Source organism: Gobius niger (genome assembly GCF_951799975.1).
Source record: "Gobius niger genome assembly, chromosome: 21".
Lineage (NCBI taxonomy): Eukaryota > Metazoa > Chordata > Actinopteri > Gobiiformes > Gobiidae > Gobius > Gobius niger.
Window position 1 is genome coordinate 9135614 of NC_136872.1, and position 23919 is coordinate 9159532.

The following is a 23919-nucleotide window of genomic DNA, read 5'->3' on the forward strand; positions in this document are numbered from 1 at the left end:
TGTGCCCAGCCTGATGAACCTTAACCTAGAAGGTGACTCTTTTGATGTTAATGTAATATTTATTTTGTCTCTTTGAGTATATTGATAACTCAGTAATGTGTAAAATAAAGAAATGAATACTGTACATCTAATAATGGATGCACAGTATTCATTTCATAACGTTTAGTTAGTTAGCTAGTTTATTAGCATTTCTGTGACAGTGACCCTGAAAAGAGCCTGCAAAAAAAAAGTGGTTTTAAACTCAACCCTGTGGAGAATTTGGAGATTATAAATGTGCTTGGAAAGTTAGGAACAAGTTTGGACACAACAAAAAATTGAATATACTTGCTCCCTCTTTCATTCTCTGTAAACAAAAAAATATCAGGTACAGGGCATTTACCTACCTGTACGACTGAGAGCATACACAGACATTATGATATGATTATGATCCTGAAAATGGAACAAGGCTTTGATCTACTTGGAACTAGGAAGAAATCAATGAACTGCTTCAGCACGTAGAAGGTGTAGTGACGTCTTTGCAAGAGGCTAAATTTAGACTGCATCCATCCTGAATAATAAAAAGATCCTCTGAGCGGTATCAACATCTTTCCTATTGTAACAGTGTAGTACCAGTATAGTGGTAGAAGTATAGTACAATAATATCACCCAGCTTGTTGAATGCTTGGAGTAAAGTATTCTCCAGGCACTGGTATAGTGTTTTGGTGGCACTCTTCCAACTTCATGTATGGAGCTGCTCCACTGTGAGTAACGTGTACATGCTATACTGCAGCATGATGAAAGTGAGTGGTGACATCATGTCTAAATTTAGACTCTGCTGCTGCTGCACCCTTAATGATAAAGTATGAATGAGTGTGGAGACTGCTCTAAAGGTACTCTGTGTATGAACTATGAGATGTTCTGAAGAAGCCAAGTTCCAGGAAATCAGTGAGTGTGTATGTGTGTGTGTGTGTGGGGGGGTTTGCCAAAACAGATAATAGGCCTAGTGCTCAAGGGTTGTTTTTCCCCAATGAGCGCCTTGTTTTCTTTGTTAGGAAAAGTACAGTACTCCTCCAGCAGGAGTCAATTTGTACCCAAGCAGCTGATGGGACAGGCTCGAGTGGGAGGCGCTTGGGCCAAAAAATCTGCTGGAAAACAACTCGAAAGAAAACTGCTGATTGGTGTACTGTGATAATATGGGCGTGGCTCACTGTACAGCATATGCACGAGAACATGTATATTTACTCAAATACAAGCGCCCTTCTACAAGTGCTGAGAAGCTAACGAAAACCAGCAGAAGAGGCATTTTACATTGGAGTATTACGTTTTTTAGAAAGGATGTTTTTGTGTTTTTGACCCAAGCTGAAGAAAAGAAAAGGGCGATACGTTTATATTCTTTAATACCTCCCCACAATTTGACAAAGGGACACAACACTTGAACCGGAATATGACGGGGCTCCACTGTTGCAGGACTTGACGTTTACCTTTTGTTTTCAATAAGCACAGACTTCTCTCACAACTCTACGCCATTAGACATCTGTGCACACTATTTTCAAAACACAAAGCACGCATTTAAGTCTTATTCCTGCTTATATCCTTTATTGCTTTTGGCTGCCTGGAAGCCTCCGCTGTCGTAAATTGCTGACGGCACAACTAATCAGATAGGTGCTGCCCCGTATAGTAGTGGAGTGAACCTTGCCGAGCGCACGAGGACTTGCCCAGACGCACGGAGAGCAACAGCATCAGGTGTTGCTTCATCCTTCAAAATTACAAGAAGTGACGCAAAGGGCGAGCACAACCATGTCAGACGGTCCGAGACAGCGGAGCAGCACGTCGGGGTCCGCTAAGGATGCTGCCGGCGAGGAGTCCGGAGGGGGAGTTGCGCTCAAGAAGGAGATCGGTCTTGTGAGCGCGTGTGGCATCATTGTTGGTGAGTCTGTTATTATGGCACCCCTGGCACTGCACTATGTTATATATATATTTAAAAAAAAAACAACAACAACATAAAAAGGGAAAGGGAACGACGTTTCCATTATGGCTTTGCTTGCAGGGAAATGCCATGCGTAAAGTTGGACCACTTGACCAAGTTTATCATGTGCATGTCTGAGATAAGGATTCTGCGGTGTCTGATCATTAATTAATTACGCAGACTAAAGTTGTTTACTGACTTTAACGTAACTTCTCAGTTGCACGTGCGATTACAGTCATAATTCATCTTTTTAATTATATGATTTGAATAATTTGTCAATATTCAAAATGATTCAGAATGTCAATATGATCCTGTAGGGGAACTTCAGAGGGCACAGTGTGAAAACCTACTCACATGCAATAGTATAGAAGCCTGTGGACCTGTGTCACAAAGCCACGAGGAGTTTCAGACACGTGTTTCCTTCCTAAATGAGCCCCATACCCAGAATATGTGCAGCAAAATGTCCTTTATTTCCTCATGTAACACGTCAAAAGACTGTTTCTCCTCACAGGTGCAACCATAGACACATCACAGCCTAATTACACCCTTTTAATAACCCAGTAGTGACATCTAAAGGCCAAGTGGTACATTTTGGCCAGTACAATAGTACCCAGGTAATCCTTTTAACTTTGATTTGCTCAATCAGAGCAATTCAAAGGCTCACGTGATTTTAATGATAGGGAACTACCCTTGACCAGATTGTTAATAAATCAACCAAACAAGATTTAAATGTACAGATACAGACTTGTTCATAATCATCATTACAAAATTCGAGAAAGATTTGTAAATTCAGATTCGTTGTAGGTAAGGAATCTTTTATACCCACACATTACATGCAAACATGTAAATAGCTTTGCATGTACACATCGGATGACCTTGGTGTTACAGACTAAACACTTGATAGTGGTTTTCCTATGAACTATGCTCAACTTCATAGGCCTAATACGAAGCCATAGTGATATTAATAAAGGAGTAGAGCCAGTCATGTCTGGGCCTGGTGACACATATTCATTTTAATGATCCGATGCCCACGTTCGTCTCCTTGGCATTTGGTCATTCTGTGTGATGACCTTGAGGAGAAAGCACTGACTTATTCATTCACACGTTTCCATGGTAACATTAGACAAGAGGAGAGAGGGAACAGGGGAGTGGCAGAGAGGGGAAGACAGAGGGTGAGTGAACATGGGGGGGGGGTCCCAGGAGAAGTGATGCGAGAGGTGTGAGAGAAGAGGCAAGAGAGGACGCAGTCTGAAGTGAGATCAAATCTATAATAGAATCAGTGGTTCTTGCATCACCACACAACCCACTGTAAAAAAGTTTGCCACTGTGCCAACTACGGAGCTTTATGGCGGTTCAGAGTCCATGCGCCTCGACCGAGTCACCAGAATCTGTCCTTGATGATAGTACTCATTCATACTCTGTCAGGTGGGGCATTTCTACACATGTGGCTTGTTCTGAGCGTGAGCATTGAGATTTCCATGGAACTGGCTGAGCGCATCAACATCAAACGATTTTATGGGCAATGTACAAAGGCATTAATCCCTGCGCTCTCAGAAACGTGCTGAGAATCAGGATTATCGACGTGAACTTCTTGTCGGTCACACTGTCCTACCCTGATAGTGATTAGCTGGAGTTGATCAGGCAACATGTAAATTACATTAGTGAGGTGATCAGAGAGGTGTCAGTGGTTAGGGCCAGGTGGCAAATTGGAAAGTTATGACAAGGCTTTTTGCAGGCTGAGATCAAGTGTGCAGAAAAATGACTGAAGTACAAAATTTGGGTCTTGAAACAAAGGAAGGTCCTGGGTTTGATTCCTGGACTGTGTTGTACAACAGCTTAATCCTCCAGCTAGAAGCTCCTGACAAGGAACCTGACTCAAGGTCTGGAGATGGGTCCCTGGGCGTCTGGGCACTGTGGTCGCCCACTGGTCCTGACAGGTCGCCCTAGTGGCATCCAAGGGTGGATCGAAACTCTAAACCTTGAACCCCAAAGTAGATCTTATGAGATTTGTTTTTTTAAAGGTGCATTATGCACATTTTTATGTGAAAATAAAAGTTTATATTTGTGCATATTTTACTTTGTCCAGTCTCCAGGATCACTTGTTTTGTAGGTTTTCTGGTGAGAGGGTCCGTCAGCAGTGAAAACCCTCCAAACAATTGATCCCGGAGCATCCTAGAGACCACTGTGTTGGAAAGCAAAGGCACTACATTGACCCCTTATACAGCCACTGGGTCACTACAAGGTCAAATCTGCAAAAAAATAAACATTTTTTTTCCACATAAAAAGTTGCGTAATGCACCTTTAAATACCATGTGAGAAAATAAGCCTCTTTCTCTTTGAATAAAATGAAAGCAAACACATTTCAAACACAGGATGTCAGCTAATATCCTGCAGAAAATGTTCAAGGGAAAGTGTGGAGATAAACCAGCGTGTTTATTTTTAGCCACTGTATATATATTTTCCTATAAGACTGTTAAAATAAGACTTAGTTTCATTGATTTTTTCATTAAGGCGCACTATTGGGTTTTAAATTGCACATAATTTGTGCTTACACTCCCATAATAGCAAACTGCTGAGACAGTGAAGTCCAGCGGTAACAACGCGCCTAAAAGCGCCCCTGACTCAAGACAATGGGATGTCCAAGCTGCAGAAAGAAACAGGAAACTTACAGATTCCACATTAGTCAGCAAGTCTATCACCAATTGTCACATGACGGAGACACCCTACATGTAGTGTCACGGTAAAGGGGACAGTGATAAAAGATGCGTCCCATGTGTAAAAGTGCTCAAAATACGCTGACATTCGTCCACACATCAAAAGGTCACGCTCCAAAGACCGCGCTGCCATAAACATGTCAACTCAACCACAGGTGGGAAGCTTGGTTTATCTCTCGCTCATGCCTTTTTACCTGCGTGTTACATAAGGAGAAATATTATCTGCTGCACATGATCCCCATGGGACGAGTCAAAAGAGGGTTGTAAAGGGGGTACCACGCACGTGCAGTGTTGGGTTTTCTGCACGTGATATCGGCCGGATTTAGCTCACAATTCTCCAAGCTTTAAATGACCTGCTCTGGTATTTTACTCGGAACAGACTAAACTGCTTTGCTCCAGGTCGCACACATGAACTGCATAGCATTTTAGAGTTCGTGGATTTAGCCTGAAGCACGATTCATATCTTTGACTTTTGCACTGTGAAGCGCCACACATCCAAACCGTAATGATCTAAAACCTTACCTTTGCACCCCCACGCTCGCAGTTATTGGCTGCAGGGCTAAGAAGAGAGAATAGGACCATTGTCAACACTTTGAGATAACAAGCCCTGACTATTGACCTTCGACTGGATAATATGAGGAGTATCATGTCACCAGAGATGGGATAAAACCATATCTGTGACCGGTCAGTGTTGCTGAAAACAATAACGCATAGGCCTTATCCCAGTTGGTCGCCTTGGATTGGGTTCTGTCGGGGTTCTTTATCTCTCACTTGTTCGTTCAGGCTGTCGTGGTCGGACTCTTTCCGCCCCTCTGCATCCACCTCAGTCTACCCCTTGCTTGGACCCTCTCACCCTGCTCACTTGTCCTGTCACATCACCTCATTCTCTCAGCTGAGTCAGCACAGTCCAAGTTCCAACTGTTCTAATCCGGGCTCCACAGCTCATCCCTTTTTCCTGCCATTATCAAATGCTCTCACGTATTTTTTCAGAATTAGAAATCAAGCGTCAGTCATTCAGAAGTTCATGCATTATTTTCCTTTTGTCTTCTAGGTAACATCATCGGCTCGGGGATTTTCGTCAGTCCGAAGGGCGTTTTGGAGAATGCCAGCTCCGTGGGGGTGGCTCTCTTTGTCTGGATCATCACTGGCGTCATCACTGCCATTGGGGCGCTGTGCTACGCTGAACTGGGGGTCACCATCCCCAAATCTGGAGGAGATTACTCATACGTGAAGGACATCTTTGGTGGTCTGGCAGGGTGAGGATACAATGCAATAGTTCACTTCTTCTTCTTTGAGTGTACATGTCTGATTTTGAATACGAACAAGGCTGTGGGAACCCAGGGTGCTGAGGGTGCTGCAGCAGTCAATTTTGTCCCTCAGCACCCCTCCACTAAAATTCTTCCCACAGCTCTGAACACGAATGAAGTTGCCAGTGGATAGCTCTGACAATGTAGTGGAAGCTCAAAGGTGTAGGATCGTTATTGGCAAATGTGATGCTTGGAAAGAGTGGGAAAACCAGCGTAGGCTACTTTTACAACATGTGGGAGTTGGGGAAAATGGGGAAAATTAGCAGAGCCAGGCAAGTAGGCAAAAAATCTTTCCTATAAAACTGTCTGACTCAGTTCCCAAGAAGAGTGGGGTCTTTACAATAGGCATAGTTTTACATAGCACAGAAATACACCAACATGCTTAGTACTTTATACTGTTAGTTGACAAAGAATCCAGATAAGCTCCTCCTTTTGGACTTTAAGCAACTTTTGTCCCCAGTGGATCACTTTTTGGGAAACATAAAGTGAATTTCCGGATAAAACAATATATCACATCATTTTGTTGTAGATTTCACACACTGTGCCACAATGTGAACATCTGAGACCATTGTTTCGATGTTCATTGATACATTGTATGGAGGTATTTTCGGGAATGGAATAAAGGCAGACAAAACAGAGGTTGTTTTTGTACTGTGGTTATATTTTAATCTTCAATGAACATCCAGGAGCTGTTTTTAGATAAATAAACATAGTTCACAAAGCATTTGTTTTTGCGGTTCCTGGGTCTTTACTCGAAATACTCCTCACAACTGGGCGAGCTCCTAGAAATGGGGAAGCGATCGTAAACTGCTCCACAATGGTTCTACTACAAAGGCTCTTTGTTAAATCAGGCCAATTTGTAATTCCACATAAATGGGATTGTTGTACAAAGAGGAGGATACACAACAGTTTCTTATGGATTTCAACACTAAATAGCATTGCTAAATAAAACTCAGTTTCTGTCCTGGCTGTTCAAAGGTTTAACGGAAATTCAAGCAATACAACTAAGAGTTTTGATTCTGCCACTTCGACTTTCTGTTCAAAACCAGGAGTGTCTTGGATACGGCTCACAGAAAATCATTCATTTATTTGACCTTTTTTTCCTTTTCTTTTCTGACGATCCAGTCACAGAGCCTTATTTGAAATGCGCCATGATCGTCTTGATAAGGATGAACTGAGTTTCTCTGATTGGTTAATCCTCATGTCAATCAAATCTCGTCCCAGACCGCACATCTCTATATAGAATTGGGAAAAGTGTGTACTCTGCCTGGCCAGGTCACCGCTGTCTTTTGCTATAGCCTTTAAACCAACATTTTCAACATTAAATACACAAATGCATACCAGCCAGAGATAATCCATTCAACCCAGTCAGGTGTAATGATCCCTGTGTAAGCTTTCTGAGAATTTAATGGAAAAGCCACATGCTTGCTCTGGTATTTTATGTTAGTGTAGCTCCAGTGATTATGTATGGCACTTGTGACAAGGCCTCCACTACGAACACTCAGCCTTAGGGTTCCATAAGGCTAACCTAAAGGCCTATAACTAGCTTATGCAAGTGGGTCATGGCATTCTTGTGGTAGTTATGACTTAAGTGTATGGATGTGGTCACCTGAGGGACAACATGCCGCCAAACTGAAATTCAAACGGATAACCTATGACGCACTCTTCTTTATTTTGGAGTAGAGCTGCATGATTTGGATTAAATATCAAAGTACGGATTTTGTACTGCCCTGTTTTGGATCTTGTCATCATGCCACCGTCTATTTCATTTCAGATTTTTGCGTTTGTGGATTGCCGTGCTGGTCATCTACCCCACCAACCAAGCCGTTATCGCGCTGACCTTCTCAAACTACGTGCTGCAGCCGCTCTTTCCCACCTGTTTCCCTCCAGAGAACGGACTACGTCTCTTGGCCGCCGTTTGTCTACGTACGTATCCTGTCCACAACGTCACAGTCATCACTGAGTCTGCAAAACAAGCGTATCTTTTATCTGCGGTGCATGCATCAGCAACATTTTTTAGGGGAAACTAGGAGCGAAAGAACTCAGTATGTCTGAAACCACAATAATACACTCCTACAGTTGCTCTCAAAGGAGCTTTAACAGGGCACTTCAGGCCACACACATAAAACTTTTTTGTTTCCCTAGCTCCAAATCTGCTTCGATTAAGGACTTAGACTTTTGATATAGCCGACACAAACAAAGTATTTTCCGATTAAGACTCAATAGGCCTTTGTTCAATTGAAATGAAAGTTTTACCATCTGTCTGCGTGAATGTGGGCGGGAGGTGGTTATTTTGCGCATGAGTAGTACAGTACGGCTTCTCTTCTCTTGTGGTTTGACCTGTCTCAGGCTCAGTCGTCTTCCCTGACTTTTAACCCCGAGGTCACAGGTCAGTCAGGAAGGAGACCTAGCTTGTTCGTGAGCCAGTCGGGGCCGGTGACATGTGTTAATAAATGTGACAGTGGTACAGTTTAAGTGCCATGGTGTGACACTGAACTGCTAAATACCACACACTGTCTGCAGACGGTCCACACTGTAGTGACTTTGTGAGAAACATGTCTGTGCTATTGCCTTGTTATGCTCATTCTACACTGTTGCTTCAGGTCCGGGTTGCCAGGTCTGCAGTAAACCAGCAGAATTGGGTGGCTTTTTTGTTTTTTTGTGCGTTTCCACAAGTTAAAAAGTTTGAGCCGTGCTGTTTTCCATGTAAAACTGGTTTTATTCAGCCTATTTCTCAATTAACATCACTAAACCTCAGACCCAATGTCATCAGAGCTGCTTTTTCAGTGAATGAAGGTCCCGCATGGTCAGAGGAGCGCAGTGTTTCTGTGAAACAATAGTAACTTCACTGGTGCTCCTTGGAAATGGGCTGGAGATGTCCAACTCCCAGCAGAGTCACTGTCAGTTCTGAGGAGAGGAGAGCCCGCTCACAGTAAAAACATTTTTACCAATAAAAACACCCATAATGAAATGCATGCGTTATATTTCACCCCATTTATTGGGTGAAAAGTTACATAGTATGGCTTTAAGCACCGGTGGAAGAGTTTAATATTCAGTAACCTGGACTGCTTTCAGGCCAACGAAACTTGTTTTGGGAGTTTTCTTTTAAAGTTAAAAGGGTTGTGTTGCTACAAATCACTAGGCAGAACATCTTCCTGGCATTAACTTCTGAGAATTTTGTTCTAAAGACAGTGAAACTTTAACACAAGTTTGATCAGGTTTTTGTTGAGGCCTCACTGACCCACAACTGTCATGTACCTGTCAAAGAAGCCCCAAAGCAAAATGATTATGAGTGACAATCCAGCTTTTCCAGGAAGCTACAGTGGGTTCAGAATGTTTTCTGGCCTCTTTCATGATATAACAGCCTGACACCAAACTCATATTTACTGATTTGTGGCTAAATTTAAAACAGAAAATGTAAATAATGTAAATAGAAAGAGTTGTTTTGATGTTGTTGAATGAAAAATTGGGTGAGAGGTTGGACGCCCCCCACTCATCATGATGTAACCCTTGTTGTCCAGAGTTGAGGATATATTTGTACCTTCTGACATTTTCTATAACTGTTTTTGGAGGATCATCTTGCCGACCGATCCGGTTGTAACTGGATTTGAATGGCAACCAAAGCAGACATTAGCGGTTTCTATATCGTCGCACTGGGCAGGTTTTTCCAAGGTGTACCATTTTAAAAAAACATTGTCGGTGAGGGGAGGGGGAGGAGAGGAGAGGGGGGCCTGGGGGGGGATGTCTGTCCCTGGGGTCCTGTCTCTTCCTACAGATGGTACAGTGAGAGGTCATAACTCGTGTCGTGTTTTCTCTGCGAGCTCGCGGTCAACTCAGCAAGTTCGTAGCACATGTGGCTCCATAACAAGCAGATGTGTGTACTCAGCTTTAGGGGCGCAGATCTTTACTATGGCCTGGTTTGTGCTCAAAGATTAAAACGCCATAGATCACAGTTGACAGGCCACATTACATCACGGTACCCTCATCTGAACATATGCAAATTCTCTATACTACATAAACTAATCCAGAAAATAGGTGTCATTGTCCATGCTCGTGTTGCCTCCCACGGCGGCTAATTAGTTCATTACATTGCATAATAAACCCAATCCAGTGGTGGCCTATAATTGAATGGATCCCCATTGTTCTGAACCCATTGGCCCGTTGCCTTCATATCTGGAATGTGCATCTTCATCTTTTTAACAGTATTAATGAAGCGGAACATATTTCATTATTAATGCAGAAAAGAGAACAGTCGACAGAAAAGCTCTGCATGTTGCAGCGATACACCTTCATCATGGCCAAAGGTTGTGTCAGATTTTAAGACATGTTTGTAACCTTTGTTCCTTGTTTGATCTAAAGTTGCATCAAGGGCATTGACCCAAATTCTGTCTGTTAAGTTTTATCACTGACAGTAACACATTTTATATCTGAAATTGCACAATTTCATTTTGAATGAACAACAATAGGACTGATTGTCTGCAAGACCATCTTTATGACTTGATGTCTTTGTCAGTTATGTGTTCTACTATTTGCCTTGCTGAAAATATATTTTAGATATACTTTCCACATTCAGTCCCAGATGGTTTGGCATTCAGTGAGGATTATATTTTAAAATGTGGAGTTGTAAGATGGCATTAAAGTACATTGGTCTCTTCTTTCTGCAGTGTTATTGACGTGGGTGAACTGCTCCAGTGTGCGATGGGCCACCAGAGTCCAGGACATCTTCACTGCGGGGAAACTGTTGGCCCTTGCCCTCATCATTATCATGGGCCTTGTGCAGGTCTGCAAAGGTAAGCAGCAAAAAGCAATATAATTGGATAAACACAGGTTAGGCTATGGCAAAAATATCATTAAGAAACCGACATTGAAAAGGATGAAAGCAGCAAAGGAACTTTGTGAGATTCTGGTCACTGGTGTTGTTCAAAGTCATTGGGGACATTTAGATGGCAGCAGGGTCAGTGGGTTGGCGGGGCCCTCGTAGTAAAAACTCACAAGGCTAATGTCAGCAGCAGGCCTCTGTGGATCAGCAGTCACAACATGGCGAAGGGCCAGTTACTATTGGGGCAAAGAGCAGAGGTCCCTGAAACAGCAAGACGATAAAAGAGTTCAGTGAATTCATGTCTTAGAAGACAGGTCAACAAGGGCGCACAAATGAAGATATCAAAAAGACAATGGATTAGAATATTCACAGCTGACCCTTTTCACCCTGGACAGTGGACACAGGCAAGAGGCCATGGTCCATTCAGACCAAAACCATTCAAAACCATTCAGACCAGTGCCTAGACTGTAATCAGAAATACAGTCTAGACATTGTTAATGTTGTGAATGCCAATTCTAGCTGGAAATTGGTGATTTTTAATGCAATACCTACATAGGTGTACAGAGGCGCATTGCTAATGGTACGTTGTGTTAGCGAATCGTGTTAGAGGGTCATTGATGATTAGAAAACCCTCGTGCAGCTATGCTAGCACTGCTGAAAACAGTTGCGCTGATTAGAGAAGCTATAGAACTGGCCTTCTGATTCTGATTCAATGGGATTGGCTGAAGTTATCCAAAATAAATGACTCACCATCTTCCTCTTTTTCATCTACAGGGGAGTACTACTGGCTGGAGCCAGCCAATGCCTTTGAGCCCTTCCAGGACTATGATGTGGGTTTGATAGCTTTATCCTTTCTACAAGGCTCCTTCGCCTATGGAGGATGGAACTTCCTCAACTATGTCACAGAAGAGTTGGTGGATCCATATGTGTAAGCGCTGTTATTGCTTTGTATGTCATAGCAATAATGGGGTGACTTTGCCAGTGGTGCAAATGGTAGTTTTTACACTTGCTTTTTTTCTTCACAATTGTACAGAAGTTTTTCAAACTTTGTGTTAGTGTGATGTTTTCTAATCCCTCCTCTATGGTCTCCAGGAATCTTCCTCGTGCCATCTTCATCTCCATCCCTCTGGTGACCTTCGTCTACGTGTTCGCGAACATCGCTTACGTCACAGCCATGAGCCCTCAGGAGCTGCTGGCCTCAAACGCTGTTGCTGTGGTGAGTACTTTTGATCTCACTATCCACAGATACACTTTGGAAGGATAGTCTCTGTCTCCCTCTAGTGGTGCCTTCAATTACAACACATAGGGACAATCGTCATTTGAAACAATAAAAGAAGATATTAGACTTAATATTTTGTATGTTTCTGCAGACATTTGGTGAGAAACTTCTTGGTGTCATGTCCTGGATTATGCCCATTTCTGTGGCGCTGTCTACCTTTGGAGGAGTCAACGGCTCCCTCTTTACCTCTTCCCGGTCAGTTGCTTTCTTGGTTATTTCATGATTACAATTTTGCATACATGGCGGTCATTTGAAGAACCACTTGCTCTTTTGTAGTTTGTTCTTCGCTGGAGCCAGAGAGGGCCACCTCCCCAGCCTCTTGGCCATGATTCACGTCAAACGCTGCACTCCCATCCCAGCGCTGCTCTTCACTGTAAGCAAAAACCACATGAGAGTGGCAGAAATCTGAATATGGATCACTCCAACGTTGACATGTTTCCCATCTTTTATTTCATCAGTGTCTGTCTACTCTGCTCATGCTGTGCACCAGTGACATGTACACGCTCATCAACTATGTGGGCTTCATCAACTACCTCTTTTACGGCGTCACTGTTGCCGGGCAGATTGTGCTGCGAATTAAACAACCGGACATGCACCGACCAATCAAGGTAAGTGTGATTAAACAAAGACTTGGTATTTTTGTTTACATATTTTCTATTTTCATTTAAGTCCGTCTGATTGTACTTTCAAGCAATTGCCTCGTTCTAACTTTTCTGTCCATGTCAGAACCATCTCAAATCTGAAAAGTGCGCTTTACTTCCAGATTAGCCTTATTTGGCCGGTCATATACCTCCTCTTCTGGGCTTTCCTGCTCATCTTCTCCCTTTACTCTGAGCCCGTGGTGTGCGGCATCGGCCTGGCCATCATGCTCACTGGTGTCCCCGTCTATTTCCTCGGAGTCTACTGGCAAAACAAGCCCCAGTGTTTTGACCGCTTTGTTGGTAAGTCAACTTATATTATTTATATCAACGTATATGTGGCATCAATAGTGTCTACTTTTTTGTATCGGGCTGCTGCTTAATGAAATAAAAGTACTTAAGAGAGGTCTAAGAAACTGTCTGACTGTAAATACATGCAGATTTCACTAACATCCTGTGTCATTCATTCTATCCAGACAAAATGACGTACCTGGGCCAGAAGCTGTGTGTGGTGGTCTACCCAGCTGAAAGCAAGAGTAATGATGCAGATGAAGGACAGGAGATGACAGAAGCCAAGGCTCCTTTGTCCAAAGAGGACGGAGACAGTCTGAAAGCGTGAAAACTGCTAAAAAAATTGTTTTATCAACGGCTCAAATGTCTGAGCACACTTACAAAACACAGCACAGATTTTTGTACTTCAAGCTGTTTAGAGGTATATGGTGCGAATTTTACATCAATCAATCATTTTTATGCCAAATATAGTTTTAGAGTGAAATAATTCCAGTTTTTTCAGGATACTTCAGACGTGCAATAAATATCCTTGATACATGTGTTTTTACAGTGTCTTAAGCCTTGTAATGTAATTGCCCAAATCATTTTTTGCCTAATTGAGATGTATTTCATTCTTTACTCTACTGCATCTTTAGGTATTATTGACATCGTTACAACCAAAGAAACACCTTTTGTTCAGCCCAATGTTTTCCCCAGAACCTTAAAATATGATTTAAGCAATTATGCTACGAGGCTAACAGTTTGCTAAATGTCAGTTGCTTTGTCTCATCTCAAGCCACACACTCTCTGCACACTCCAACAGCGTTATTAGGCATCTTTTTTTTTTTTCTTAAATCAAAAAGACTGTCATTGTTTTAATTTTGATACATTGTTTTTGCTTTGTCGCACAGATAACACACCAAAGCTGTATATTATTTCATAAATCTATTCTCAAATCAAGTCTTTTCATAATGTAATCTAATTACAGATTTTTTAAAGGTAACTGTGATTCCACAACACTTTTTTTATTATGATTTTGTATATCTTATGTTATTAGTTTTTAAGTTATAAGTTAATTGTAGTTTTTTTAAATAGTCTTTTCTATACAATCGCATACCTACAGTAGCTATAAGTCACAATCTTTGGTGGTGTATAATTACATTTTCACCTTAATGATCTATGGACACTACATTTTCAGTTATCCATTGATTTCGGTTTTGCTCAGTGGTTCTCAAACTTTTCACACCAAGTACTGCCTCATAAAATATTCCTGCATTGAACTAAAAAGTGGGTGTAAATAATGATTACACCAGAAGAATATTTAATGCAATGTTGAAGCATAAGTGAAATAAATGAAATTACCAAGTGGTACACATACCACAGTTTGAGAATCACTGGTGTAGTATTGAATTTCTGTGCCTCTTTTCTAGCTCACACCGACACCAAAGCAGGGCAAAGGCTTTTTTTTTTTAAATCTTGCATATTTAATGGACAAAGTTTGCGTTGATGAACATCTTGCTGTCTTTGAATGGGTCTGTGCATTATTTCCAGCCAACATGATAAGTATTTTTGTATGAATTAAAGTGATTGTAGTGCAGTGCAAGAAATGGCACCAGCAAGAAATCCATGTTTGCAGTTGTGAAGTACCTTGTGTGGCAGTAGCTTCGGACTGTCGATGAAACCTCCTCAGTGTGTCCTGCTCAAATTCTCACGAGTGTCTCAGGCATTACCACTGCCTTCACCTGATGCACACAGCCAACAATACAGATTTGACTTTTATTGAGACAAACTTGTTCCGTTGCCTCTGAGACTTTATCTGTCAATGTCCTTACGTGTGCTTTTTAGATATTTATTTCTCAGGAGATTCAACAATTGAAGCAATCCCCAGGAAAGCCAGGAGACATGCAAATGTAAATGAATGAAGGGGGAGCCGTGTCTTGGTGTGTTTTGTGCCTGAACTGGTATTTGGAGTATCAACATTAACACAGGTTGTATGTGTCTTAAAACAAATAAAAAAACACTGACAAATGTCCTTTTATTTGAAATTCACAGCCTTGTTTTTATTGCAATGTAAACTGTCCTTTTTACTTTGTGGAAACTTCAAATACAGAATTCATTTTTAAAAAGCTACAGTATAAATGTTTTAATTTGTCAAAAGAAAATGCATACTCTGCCACATGGATAAAATGTCATCAGTGTAAAAGTGAACATACTGTGTAGTGAAGGAACAATGAAATGTACATACAGCTAAACTAAGAGAAAACATCCAACATCGAAATGACCTGAAGCTTTACATTTATTGTCTCACAGTCCATTCAACACTCACTTCTGTACAATGTATTCTCACCAGACAAGCTTTGTTTACTTAGCTCAACATGAAAAAAGAAACAGCCCATTGAGGCCAAAAATCCAATTTGTAAAACAATGGCACATGATATAGTTCCTCAGTGAAGATAATGAGGAGTTTCAATTCATGCTCATTATCTTTGGCCATGTCTGTATCCATTTACTGAGCCATAGATTCAACTTAAGACAAAAGACAAACTTGAATAAAGCATTTCATTGTACGTAGGGCTGTCACGATAACGTCTATATCGACTTATCGTTCAATAAATTAATACTTCTCGTTAGTAGTTATTTGCATTTTTTTCCCCATTCACCCAAAGTAAGCTGTGTCACATTGCATTTCCTGTTCATTGTGGGACATTTTAAGATTAAATACTTTTTGAACAGAACATAGCTTTATAGTTATTTTCTGTGGCTTTAGAAGGTCTTTTGTTACCGTGACAGGCCTAATTGTACGTAGCTCAGTTTGCTAATTTGCTAACTGAATAAAGCAGCATTAGTATCTTTAATATGTGCAGACTCCTGCTGTGGTAAATTACAGACAAGAAGAGTGTTTGCGTCACTTCCGCTGCTTTGCTTTTCCATGGCTGTCAGTGGTGCCATTGGAGGTCTGCCCAAATAATCTTAATCTTCACACGGTTGTCGTCATGAGCCAGAATATGGTTCAAAGTGATGGTTACATAAGCTTAGCAGGGAGGTGTCTGGTAGAGTGGCATTGGTGTCCTCCTCGCAGAGCAAGCACCAGATGAAGAACAGAGCCGCCCTGGATTTTATAATCTGATGCAGTTTTCTCATCATTCCTGGCACAAACACAAGTCATATCAACATTAAAACAATCAAGGGAATACCGAATCTGCTTGGCTATAACATACAAGCTTACATTTGTTTGCCACTGTAGATTAGTCTTTGCTGCTGAGGCGGGATCCCCTCTTTCTCCTCCACTCTTTCTTTAATTCTTTCCACCTTTAGGACATGATACACAAACAGAACATGCTCAAGTATGTTTATTCAAACGAAGTCAACACCACTCTAATTGTTACCTTATCTGTAGGTTCGATATCAATTTCTATCTCCTTTCCAGTGAGTGTCTGCAAAAAATGAAACGTAAAATTAACACAATTCATAACACTATTTAACTTCAGGACACAAGCTAGTAACACCACAGAGGACTATGAGTGCTGATTTTACGCCCGTTGGCGCTCGTTTGACTCTTACCTTTACTTTGATAAGCATTTTGTCGACTAATTTTCTTTAAACACTAAATGTGTAAGTGTCAGCGCAGTGACTTATTATAAAAGCAGGTTTTGACTTCAATTATTTTCCTACGATGAATGAACACTTCCTGTGTTCGCCCAAAAAGCGTCCGGCTAACTTTAGCCGGTACCGCGGCGGAGTTCCGCTACCACTTTAATCTTCTTCTTCACGTAATTCTTCTTCTTTTTTAACTTTAAAATCACAAAACAGATTATAACTGGACGTATTGACCGCGTGTCCAAGAACTTAAACATATTCATCATCACTTTGCTGAACTCATGAGCATGTCTTTGCGACACTACGTAAAGCAGCTCTATCTGCTTTCCTGTGTGTAGTTTTTTGGAGAGGCTTCGCAGTGTTACGTTGGTCTGAATGAACTACAGGGCGGTGAACGCAGCTCCGTAACTCCTCCCGCCTGCACGCCGAGAGGAAGTGGGCCACTCTTCTCTAACATCCTGCACCTAACGACTGGATTCATTCTTGAGGTAATGACACATATATATATAGTATTTATATATGTAATTTATATCTATAGCGTGTACTGAGGGTATGTAACTGTAAAGGTCTGTATAGCTCACAGCTCGTTCTGAGACTACACTACTTTGAACTGTCCAACCTTGAATTTTGTCTCATGGGCATTTTTATTTCCTTATGATTTTTGACCTTTTCAGCATGTTCGTTTTTAAAGAGGGCCTTTTTGTGTTTGTCTTGCTTTACAAGTTGTTAGCCGCAAGTGCTAGCCTGTAGCTGACGTGTTATAAACATATTATAACCGTGAACACCATCCTTACTCATGTCTTATAACTATGAAACTTTCTTCCCTCATGACAGTCCAAAATGCCTCGGATTGAAAATGACATCAAGCTTGACTTCAAAGATGTTCTTCTTCGCCCAAAGAGAAGCACACTCAAGTCTAGGAGCGAGGTCAGTGAAGTCCGCAGTCTGTTTACCGACAGACAAAGCAAATTAAGTGTCAGGGTTGTCTTTGTTGTTACTCTGTCCCGTGTGCAACACTTGAAACAGTGCACGGGATATGCTGTAGTTCTTGTGGTGTTATAGGGCATGACAGGAATCACTGATCCTGTCCTTGCTGGTCAATAGACTACTCATCTTCAGTGATAATTGTATTGTATATTGACAGGTTGACCTCATGAGAAGCTTCTCCTTCCGAAATTCCAATGGCAGCTACACAGGGATCCCCATTATTGCTGCCAACATGGACACAGTCGGGACCTTTGAGATGGCCGTGGCTTTACACCGAGTTAGTTTCATCTAATGCTTCTTACTTTGTCCTCCCAGGACAAAGTAATCTATCATAAATATAAGACTGTTCTCCGCCTAAATATATTCATATTCCACATAGCTGACCAATAAGGATACAGATTTAAATGTGTCATTCTTTTTATTTTAATAAATTGAATAAATTGAACCTTATTTTAATATTCCTGATGTTCCATTTAACTTAAACTCACTCTATGTCCTATCAGTTTACCCTTTTTACTGCAGTCCACAAGCATTACTCTATTGATGACTGGAAAGAGTTTGCAAAGAAACACCCAGAATGCCTGGAGGTAACATTTGATTTCAATGTTCATCTAGAGTGTTTCATTATAAAAAATCAATAACTAAATGGTCGTTTATGTGTGACAGAATGTGGCCGTCAGCACAGGCACCGGTGAAGGAGATTTTGAGAGGATCTCGGCCATTGTAGATGCCCTGCCCCAGCTGAAGTATATATGTGTAGATGTGGCCAATGGATACTCTGAACACTTTGTCCACTTTGTCAAAGACGTAAGAGAAAGGTTCCCTTCGCACACCATCATGGTGAGTGTCCTCGTCTGTCAGGGTCTGAATGAGGCGAGAGCACTGGAAACTAAACCGGCATGTTCCCAGGCAGGAAATGTGGTGACTGGGGAGATGGTCGAGGAACTGATCTTGGCTGGTGCGGACATCATCAAAGTGGGCATTGGTCCAGGTAGCTATAACAACTGTAACATTTATTAGAAAAAATATTTAGCTGAAATGTGAAATAAAAACGTGGGTGTTGATGAAAAGTCTGGACAACAAAATCCAAAGACATATAATACGCTCCAGTCTAAAGCATTGCTTCTTTAGAGTTTTTCTCTCTGACACCGGCCATATCAGACCAAACAGTAATACAGTGTTCATATAATGTTGTAGGATCTGTGTGCACCACTCGTAAAAAGACAGGAGTTGGATATCCCCAGCTAAGTGCTGTAATTGAGTGTGCAGATGCAGCCCATGGTCTGAGTGGACACATTATTTCAGTAAGTGTCTTTTCTCCAACAAAATATTTACTTATCAACTTGAATCTGAATGAATGTGTTATCGTCACACAGGATGGAGGATGCACTTGTCCTGGAGATGTTTCAAAAGCGTTTGGTATATATTTTTATTAACGCTTTATTAACTTCTGACAATACATTTAAACAAACCTTTTCTGTCAAGGTGCTGGAGCAGATTTTGTCATGCTTGGTGGTATGCTCGCTGGACACATAGAGAGTGGCGGTGAGACTATTGAAAAGAATGGCAAGAAATACAAGCTGTTTTATGGAATGAGCTCAGACACTGCCATGAAAAAGCACGCAGGGGGTGTGGCAGACTACAGGTCAGATTGGTCTATAGCTAATCCATAGAGATCCTAGTTTCTTTACCTTTGACCAGTGTGTAAAGTAGAGTTGTTTGTCCACAGAGCTTCAGAGGGGAAGACAGTAGAGGTTACCTTCAAAGGTCCTGTGGAAGATACGATCAAGGACATCCTTGGAGGTGTCCGTTCCACCTGCACTTATGTCGGAGCGGGCAAACTGAAGGAGCTGAGCCGGAGGACTACTTTTATCAGAGTGACCCAGCAGCTCAACACTGTTTTTGGCAATAGCTGAATATTGGGGCTCAAGCACTTCATACTGAGACACGCACACATTCCCTTTACTTCTTAAAGCTAAGTCGCCTTTAGACTTACAAGTTTTCAGGGTCCAAGGACTAGTATTGATGTGTCCATGTATCGATGACCACTCTGTTATTGTTATTTGGCTGGCTGTTCTCTTTATTCCATTTCGTAATGAATCATTTATGCAAACTGAGAATCAGCTTTACAAAATAGAATACAACTTTTACATTGTTTAAACCTTAGAAAGATATTATACTAAATACTGTTTCATTTTCTAGGAGCACTTTGAAAACAAAGTTAAAAAATTATTACTAATATAAAAACAATACTCAAAATACTGTTGTTATGTCCTTTTTTCTTTTCTTTTTACTACAGCAGTGCCACACTAATATATTAACTGCACAATAAAAGACGTGGTATAAGAGACAGTATTTGTTTTTATTTTGTTTTGTTTAAGTCTCATTTATTAAATCATCAGCAGAAACCCCAACCCTAGGGGATACATCACTAGAGGGAGCCAAAACCAATGAAGAATCAATATTTTCTTCACAAATAAAATCTAATGGAACAATAACATGAATTACATTTTTGATAATTCTTGATGACAACACATGAAAAGCAAAACTCTATCAGCAAAACTATCAATTACATTTCTGTATTTAATTAATAATAATAATAATAATAATAATAATTTCACACAAACTTACAAATGAGCCATGTGGTGCTGATGCCCCCAATGATAGGACAGCTAGGCAGAGGCTGAGACAGAGGCTGAGGCAGATGCTGAGTCAGAACACCCAAAGACATCTTATGTCTGCGATTCTGTAGACTGTGATTTGTACCACAAGAGCTCTTCCACTGGTTCTCTGGAGTAAAATGCACATTATCTTTTCCCAGCTTCACAAAATGCTTCAAAACTTGGTCATTTGGGCTGATATTAAGAGAAAGAATCAGTTGTTTGTGATACTGTCCAGATCTGCTGTAGAAGGACAGAACGGAGGAGTCCCTGACCACTTCTACAGTTTCAGTACTTATTGCTTCTGCATTTGGAAGAAATTCTGAGGACGTTTTTTGTGTTTTTTGTTCTTCATCATACTCAGTTGAGAGGACGGACAGTTTATTGTCTTCACAGCTCAGGCCATAGACCGGTCCATTCTTCACGTTTTTAACGCACTGTGTGTCACACAAACCGATAATCCAGTCATCGTCCTCAGGAAGACTAATGATCCACCTGTTAAAATCATCTGAGGCTGTACTCTGGATTAGGAGAGTCGCAGAACACTGACCCATCCTACTATTGAAGAACACCTCTCTTTTGTCACTGGACAGTGAAATGGCAGGGGAAAATGTCACAGGCTCAAAGAATAGGTCTTCACTGGTGGGAATGATTTCCTGGTGATGTTTGGGGTCAACCATCATCAGCAGAGATCCCCAGAAGTCTGCAGCTTGTTTTATGATCGTTTCACCGTCTATTTCCTTTACCAGCTTGTCTTGATCGGAACCAGGCTCTAACCCCTTTCTTAAGTCCACTACTTTGGCCTTCTCTACATCTTGGTGGACCTGAGAGTACATCTGTAGGAATCTGTAGGTGTCCTTCTCATTCTGAGCAGCCTGGATGCTGTTCTTGCTGGTCTGAATGGACACCATGCGTGCAGAGACTGAAGTCTGAACACTGGCAAGGGTAAGATCACGAAGGTTGGAGATAGCTTCGATCAGACGTACACTTGCTTTGGTTGCCTTCTTATTTTCATTCTTCTCCCACTTTTCCAGGCTTACATTATCATCATCTGTTTTAAACAGAAGCTCCTTCTGGTCAGCGCTGAGCTTCTCCAGCAGCTCTTTATGAGCAGTGGAGAAAGTCTTCATATTGTGTAAACGGTGCTGGTCCTCAATAGCACATGAAACACACACACAGGTCAGGTCATCCAGACAGTAGTACTCCACCAGTTTGCCATGCTCAGGGCACTTTGTGGCCCCACCTGAAGCCATGGGGTCAGTCAAGGGATGAGTTTGCAGCAGTACAGGAGTGGTGAGGTGAGCCTGAAGGTGCTGTACACACATGGAGATCTCACACTTCATGCAGGTCTTCCGTGCTGGCTTTCGGTCTTCCTCCGGGCACATCTCACAAAAAATAACAGGCATATTATTGGGTTTGCTATCATCCATGTCGGTGGGTTTACAGCAGAACAAAAGCAGCAGAATGTGGGTCTGTTCTCTGACTGTTCAATTTCGCCACATGTATTTGTCACAATCTGAGTTTCGACTTCCTAGAATGAGAATCACATGCTTGCACAGTCAATTATTAATTTTGTCCAATGCCATACCCAAAGCAACATAATAAAGCACATTGGACTTTGTCCAATTGAACTAGGTGTACAATAGAACTTTATAGATCCCACATTTACATTCATGCCGGACCACTACATTGCAATGCATTATGATTTTTCTCTTAAAAATTCTATTCAAAAAGTAAACACATGAGGTACATGTATATGGAGTTTAGATAGAACTTTATGGGCAGTATTTTCCACACCATTTTGAATTAGCCTATGCATTTTAATAAAGACACACCTCATTGTGCCACACAGTCATGTTGCAATCAAGCAGCACAGAGAAGAAACCATTTTTGAAGATGGTTCTGTATTAAAATGCATTGAGAATTGAGCACAAAGAAAAAGTAGTGTATAATAGCGCAAAAAAGATAAAATGCCGTTTTCAGATTATCAAGAATTTAGATTTGTTTTGGTTTTTAATGACTACATAATTTAATGTATTTTTAGTATAATTTTTAAACATTTTCACAATAAACCAGTTCCTTATGCACAGTCAATATAAATACTTAATAGCCACATATATTACCGTGTTGTTGTAACTGGTCAGGGCATTCTGTGTGTACCTGTGGTGTACCCCTAATACACCCATGTACCCCTATGGTACCATGACAACACACATCCACACGCTCTTCGCGCGCTTTTTGACGCAGGAAGAGCAGAGGAGAGCTAGCCTGGAATAATCCAGACTCACCGCTGTACCAGCGTGTGATACCCCGTGTATAAAATATACAGAGGGGGATCATTCTGGATCCCAGGCTAGAGGAGAGCGGCACGTGCGAAAGGTAAGTCCAACCCGCTAAACTACACTTTTATTTATATCATTGTCCATGAACTCAGAGGGTATTATCCATCAGCGGAGGTTAACGTGTTTGTTGTTGTGCTTGAACATACTTTCGTCATCAGGTTAGCTTAGCATAGGCTAATTGCTGGGTTGCAGGTGACATCACAGCATTCTAAAGGCCTATACTATTATATAGAGGAAAAATTATTTTGTTTTTGAGGAAATTTTTGGTCTTGTATAGAGAGATCTTTGACCCAGTGACTGATATTAAAGATCATTTTTTAAATTCATATATTTTCTTTTTAGCTACGACTTGTGAAAGTGTAATGTTATTAATAGGAAAAACTGGCTCCTGCCCCCCGCTGGGTCCGATGACATCATCACATTCTAGAACCTGCAACCCACCAATTAAGGACAAATTCTTATAGGTTTAAAGTTTAAAATTAGTTGATGTTTATTTTGTAGGTGAACTTTATTCTTTTCAATGTAGGTTGAGACTAACCATAAATTGTTTTAGCATGACGTTAACATGTGTTTTATGGCACTTTTTATTGCAGGGACAACGTTGAAAGGATGAGGCAGAAGATCCATGGAGCTGTTCCCATCTCCAAAGACAGCAGCAGTCAAGCTCCTGCGTCACAACCTAACCTCGCACTGTTCAACAGAAACCAGAGCCACGCCTTGTGTCTGCCTCTGCTGTCCCAAGCCCAACAGATCATTTGGGTGAACTCAAATGAGCTCAAGATTCCAGAGGAGAAAGTAGCCAAGCTCGATGAAGCATTCAATAGATTCCCATATTTGACCCAAAAGCAAACCCTCTCACTGGCAGAGAGCTGCTCCCTGCTCCCCGACCAGGTACGGGTGTGGTTCATGGTGCAAAGACTCTGCTATGGCATCAGCTGGGACTCGAAAGACATTCAAGAGGTGAGAAGAAAAATGTTTGGAAGGCGCACATTGAAGACACAGCACAAATGTGAAAAGGAAACCGCTCCAAAGCCTGAGAAAAGCACAGAAGAAGAGTGTGATGCAGAGGGAGAGATTGCCACTCAAAAGCGAAGGAAAAGCAAAGTAGTGGAGAGTGACGAGACAGTCCCTGATGTCATTGGGAAAAAGGCCTCTCGAGCATTAAGGCCTGATGGAGAAACACACAGATCTTGTGAAGAGTCCAATTCGGAGGTATTGCCAGGTCCCAGCACCACACCAGACAAAGCAACTCTGCAGAAAACCGAAAGTGATGGTAGTTTTGCAATTCCAGATGAGTCTCTCGATAGGAGTCCATCAATCTCCTTCCCGTCCCAGTTTGCACCTTCACTGCTGGTAAAACA

The 23919-nt window shown here is 41.5% G+C and overlaps 4 protein-coding genes and 1 long non-coding RNA gene across 5 annotated transcripts; 2 read left to right on the forward strand and 3 right to left on the reverse strand.

The window, feature by feature from the left end:
• Positions 1 to 1258: 1258 nt before the first annotated feature.
• On the forward strand, positions 1259 to 13466 carry slc7a8a (solute carrier family 7 member 8a). Its single transcript, XM_079579784.1, has 11 exons — positions 1259 to 1906; positions 5711 to 5915; positions 7741 to 7892; positions 10631 to 10756; positions 11560 to 11713; positions 11878 to 12001; positions 12156 to 12259; positions 12341 to 12437; positions 12523 to 12672; positions 12828 to 13005; positions 13179 to 13466. The coding sequence occupies exons 1-11, from the start codon at positions 1777 to 1779 to the stop codon at positions 13319 to 13321; spliced, it is 1563 nt and encodes a 520-aa protein (XP_079435910.1). The 5' UTR covers positions 1259 to 1776; the 3' UTR covers positions 13322 to 13466.
• LOC306980420 lies at positions 10608 to 11648 on the reverse strand. Its single transcript, XR_013794022.1, has 3 exons — positions 11536 to 11648; positions 10830 to 11046; positions 10608 to 10748 (listed from the first exon to the last, which is right to left on the reverse strand). It is a non-coding gene; the product is annotated as an uncharacterized lncRNA (long non-coding RNA).
• A 2183-nt stretch (positions 13467 to 15649) lies between the features above and the next one.
• nedd8 (NEDD8 ubiquitin like modifier) lies at positions 15650 to 16673 on the reverse strand. Its single transcript, XM_079580696.1, has 4 exons — positions 16534 to 16673; positions 16359 to 16406; positions 16199 to 16281; positions 15650 to 16118 (listed from the first exon to the last, which is right to left on the reverse strand). The coding sequence occupies exons 1-4, from the start codon at positions 16549 to 16551 to the stop codon at positions 15995 to 15997; spliced, it is 273 nt and encodes a 90-aa protein (XP_079436822.1). The 5' UTR covers positions 16552 to 16673; the 3' UTR covers positions 15650 to 15994.
• A 244-nt stretch (positions 16674 to 16917) lies between these two features.
• Positions 16918 to 19595, forward strand: gmpr2 (guanosine monophosphate reductase 2). The gene is made up of 10 exons (XM_079580717.1): positions 16918 to 17057; positions 17404 to 17496; positions 17714 to 17833; positions 18060 to 18143; positions 18223 to 18396; positions 18466 to 18547; positions 18754 to 18860; positions 18933 to 18975; positions 19042 to 19201; positions 19286 to 19595. Exons 2-10 carry the CDS (start codon positions 17410 to 17412, stop codon positions 19470 to 19472), a joined length of 1044 nt encoding a protein of 347 aa, XP_079436843.1. The 5' UTR covers positions 16918 to 17057; positions 17404 to 17409; the 3' UTR covers positions 19473 to 19595.
• A 578-nt stretch (positions 19596 to 20173) lies between these two features.
• Positions 20174 to 21646, reverse strand: LOC306980978 (uncharacterized protein; the record flags this gene model as incomplete). The annotated part of the gene is made up of 1 exon (XM_079580524.1): positions 20174 to 21646. One exon carries the CDS (start codon positions 21644 to 21646, stop codon positions 20174 to 20176), a length of 1473 nt encoding a protein of 490 aa, XP_079436650.1.
• Positions 21647 to 23919: the final 2273 nt, after the last annotated feature.

Coding starts and splice junctions, on each gene's coding strand:
- gmpr2 (XM_079580717.1), top strand. CDS start 17,410: ATGCCTCGGATTGAAAATGACATCAAGCTTGACTTCAAAGATGTTCTT. Junction 18,548..18,753: donor CAAAGTGGGCATTGGTCCAG/GTAGCTATAACA, acceptor ATAATGTTGTAG/GATCTGTGTGCACCACTCGT. Junction 18,976..19,041: donor AGATGTTTCAAAAGCGTTTG/GTATATATTTTT, acceptor TTTTCTGTCAAG/GTGCTGGAGCAGATTTTGTC.
- slc7a8a (XM_079579784.1), top strand. CDS start 1,777: ATGTCAGACGGTCCGAGACAGCGGAGCAGCACGTCGGGGTCCGCTAAG. Junction 1,907..5,710: donor CGCGTGTGGCATCATTGTTG/GTGAGTCTGTTA, acceptor TTTGTCTTCTAG/GTAACATCATCGGCTCGGGG. Junction 12,002..12,155: donor CCTCAAACGCTGTTGCTGTG/GTGAGTACTTTT, acceptor ATGTTTCTGCAG/ACATTTGGTGAGAAACTTCT.
- nedd8 (XM_079580696.1), bottom strand. Junction 16,282..16,358: donor ATATCGAACCTACAGATAAG/GTAACAATTAGA, acceptor CATGTCCTAAAG/GTGGAAAGAATTAAAGAAAG. Junction 16,119..16,198: donor ATCTACAGTGGCAAACAAAT/GTAAGCTTGTAT, acceptor TGTTTGTGCCAG/GAATGATGAGAAAACTGCAT.